At 34.4% G+C, this 3,731-nt stretch overlaps 1 protein-coding gene across 1 annotated transcript; it reads right to left on the reverse strand.

The window, feature by feature from the left end:
* Positions 1-273: 273 nt before the first annotated feature.
* On the reverse strand, positions 274-3,283 carry LOC132236649 (VIP peptides-like). Its single transcript, XM_059699737.1, has 3 exons — positions 3,181-3,283; positions 1,168-1,272; positions 274-385 (listed from the first exon to the last, which is right to left on the reverse strand). Exons 1-3 carry the CDS (start codon positions 3,279-3,281, stop codon positions 274-276), a joined length of 318 nt encoding a protein of 105 aa, XP_059555720.1. The 5' UTR covers positions 3,282-3,283.
* Positions 3,284-3,731: the final 448 nt, after the last annotated feature.

Raw genomic sequence — 3,731 nt, forward strand, 5'->3', positions numbered from 1 at the left:
AATAGAGTCAACTGGGGAGGCTTAAGAAATACCCATGTCTAAAGCCATACCTGTAGAGGCACTAATTTCCTGGCAATGGTTTTGGGTAGGGGCCAAACATGGTATTTTAAAAATTCTCCAGGGTCTAATGGCACCAAGGTTGAGAATTCCTGCTTCAGAGTATAGATAGTGAGATAGAAAGATAGATAAGGCTCCATGTGTCACTTGTATTTTGAAAGTCATTTATAATTTCTCAATTTAGCAAGTGTGCTATTTCTTATTCTCCTTAGACAATTACTTCTTTTCTCGCCTCTCAGCCTTGATTTTAAGGAAGCGTTCAAAAGCAGCACCGAACTCTGTATCTGATTGGCGTTTCACTAGTCCCAGGTCTTCTGAGATGTCATTGCTAAGAAACATGAGCAAAAGCAAAGAAATGGTTTAAAAAAATGATATATATGCCAAAATTTCTAGATTCCTAGGTGTCAGCTAAAAAAGGTATTCCAACACCCCACTTATTTTCTATCACAAATACACTAAACGGAAAATACCACTATGCCTAAAATTGAGGAAACTAGGAATAATCTAACACATTAGGCATTTTGGGGGATGTTTAAGGCACATTCTCTATTAACTGAGCAAATGTTTTATAAAAAATACACAAATGGGGAACTATTTACAGTGGTGTTCTACCACTAGGAAAAAATAGGGGGTCAATGGGAAGAAAAGGAACAAAGTAGTACTTTCAACTAAAAAGACTTAAAAAAAGATGCTCATTTGGAAGTTTTGCCCCTGAATGGTGCCATCTCTATAGTAAGCTATTGGCCATTTAAAGAAAGAACCTTCCAGTGCTTGAATTGAGCAGGACAGTTAAAAAGAAGTACTTTTGTTTATCATAAAATTTGCTTCACTTTATATTATGTCTTATTGATCTTTCACTGTGTCTACTTCAGTGTGATTATAGATTTACAAATAATTGCTACCCAGAAAATATGTTTGTCAAATGACAGTGAATATTTTATTACTACAAAGTCTTATTTCCTAATGCTTGGGCCTGGTGTGTCTAACTGTATTGACCATTATCAAGAGTTATTGATTTGAAACAAAGTAAATGAATCATTAACAGTGAAAATATAATTTTCAAATTAATTAATCATCTTGTGTTTGAGAAAAATAGTGTATTCTCTTTACCTTGATCGTTTTTCAATAAGGGACTCAGTGTATTTTTTGGGAGAATAATGATCCAAGAGACTACCAATGTCCCTGGTGGAAACTCCATCAGCATGTCTGACATTCCTAAAACAAGGAAGACAGGATAGGCAGTATTTTAGAAATGATTTTTACAATGTTACTTTGATCAAATGAGTATGAATAAACTTCATCAATTTACTATGCAAACTTAAAATGCAAAAAAGTCCCCTTACAACCTAATAAAATATGTTTTTGTCACATGTAAAAAATATATATATTTTCAGACCCAAATTTTGCAAAATTAACAAAATGTATTTTTTAGAAGTATATGTGAGGGATAAATAATACTCTGTGACAGAATCTATAGAACTAATTCTCCTCTGAGACACGTTTGTGGAAAAAATATTTATTTTCTATTTCATTAATTTAATTTTGGTGCTTTATTCTTCTACTTAGAATCAAAGCATGCACAAAAAAGAAGCTATCCTGATTTTAGCACAAATTTGATTATAACTTTTGGTATTTGTTTTGCAATATTAGAGCATGTTAGGATCTAACAACCAAGTTTTCTGTTCTAATGAGGAAGCTTCTATTCTTTGTCTTTAGTAGAGAGTTACTCTGTCTACACTTCAATGCTGTTCTTGACCCATTGCTCTGTGAATGAACAGCTTTTCTCATTACACATCTCTTCTTTACACAGACATGAGGCTTCCTCTAACCTGGAATCCTAAAGTTTTACTAAAATTGGTGCAATTTCTGAATTGACATTTTGTGCAACAGAATGCAAGTGAGTGGTTAGTTCACCTTGGCTTGTTCCATGTTACAGCCTCTGCATGCAAGTCATGTCCAGGGGCACAAGCTGCCATACATGAGGCTGGAGGAAGCCATGACATGTGGAAACATGCATGTTACACTGTAGAAATGGTTTCATGGAGACACAAAAATAGAACATTTATATTTCAAAGGTACGTTTTCTTAAATGATCTTCCTTAAAAATGAGCACATCTGCCATTTTCAGCTAATGCAACTTGCAACCAGTTAAAGTCTTTTTAAATAAAGCTTGATCAAGGTAATTTTCTCCTTCAAATGGTATTCTTTCACCCAAGTGTAATAAAGTTCTTTCTCACAATATAACACATAATTTTACAATCATTTGAAACAGACATTCAGAATCTTGGGAAGTATCACCCAATGAAAAAAGATGGGTAGCATAATTGACAATGACCTCTATGATTTATGAGAGTATAAGGAGTAAAATTTTGTTTATCCCAGAAATTGATGCCATACAACGCTTACAAGCTGCTTGTACCAAGCATGAGCTACTCAGTTCATTTTGATCAGAGCATTCAGCCAAGTACCTCTCATTGGTAATATCTTCCTTTTGTGAAGTTAAATTTGACAGGAAGAAAGACTTTTTACAAAATAGAAACTTTGAAAAAAATTTAATATTCAATGAGAAAACTGGGAGCACTTTGAGTATTTGTTGGTGTTTGGTAGCATTTGGCTGAAACATTTCTCATTGCTTTTCTTTCTCTAAGTCTCAACACTCAACTGCACCTTGGTGTGATGCTTCCCTGTATTGATCAGGTCCAAAAAAATCTCCCCATTGCTGAATAGTCACCCAAATTATATTAATTTAGTGTAGCCTTCTGGTTTGTAATCTTATGTATGAATACAATTTCAGGAAGGGATACATGAAAAACTAATCATGTTGATTTGCGGTTAAAAAATGTTGGCTAGCATATCAACCTAATATTTCAATAAATAATCCATAATTTAAAAAATAACAGAAAGGGAATTCTTTTTAATTTAATTTTTGATTTTCAGTTACAGTTAGACAGACACAAATAACTTAGATTTCACTTGTATGTGGAATCCAAAGGACAAAATAAAGGAACAAACAAAATAGAAACAGTTCCATAGATGCAGAGAAATGATTGATAGTGGCCACAGGTGAGGACATTATCATTTCAATGAAGACAGAAGGTTCAACTGAATAGAAAGGGAACTTACCTCAGAGCTTCTGCTTCTACAAATAAGGCCAGTGTTTGTGAGAAGAGCACGCTGAAAAGTGTCAGGAGCAAGAGGTACTGGGAATTCCTTTCGGTTTTCATCTCTGTACCTCAAAAGGGAGAGAGTCACATCAGATTTTCCATACATAGATCTCACCAGCCTGGTCATTCCCTCATTTAATTTAATGGGGTGACATTGTTAATAAGATTATATATACATTTCAGGTGTACAATTGTATAATACATCACCTGTATATTGCATTATGTGCTCAACAATCAAAGACTGGTCTCCTTCCACTACCATATATTTAATCTCCTTTTACTCTCTTCATCTTCTTCAACCCTATTTCCCCTCTGGTACCCACTGAATCATTTAGTCCAAAATACAAGAAAAAAAGAAAACCCAACTTGAATGAGTAATTTTAAAGGGTATTCAGGGAAAGCATCTTCCAAACAAAAGAATTCAAGAGGAGTTGAGGCATTTCTATGCTTACCAGGTGACTGAGAGTCTTCCCTTTGGCTCCAGCAGTTCTCGCCCTTAGAGTTGAACTA

This window comes from Myotis daubentonii, chromosome 6 (assembly GCF_963259705.1).
Source record: "Myotis daubentonii chromosome 6, mMyoDau2.1, whole genome shotgun sequence".
In the NCBI taxonomy this organism is placed as follows: Eukaryota; Metazoa; Chordata; class Mammalia; order Chiroptera; family Vespertilionidae; genus Myotis; species Myotis daubentonii.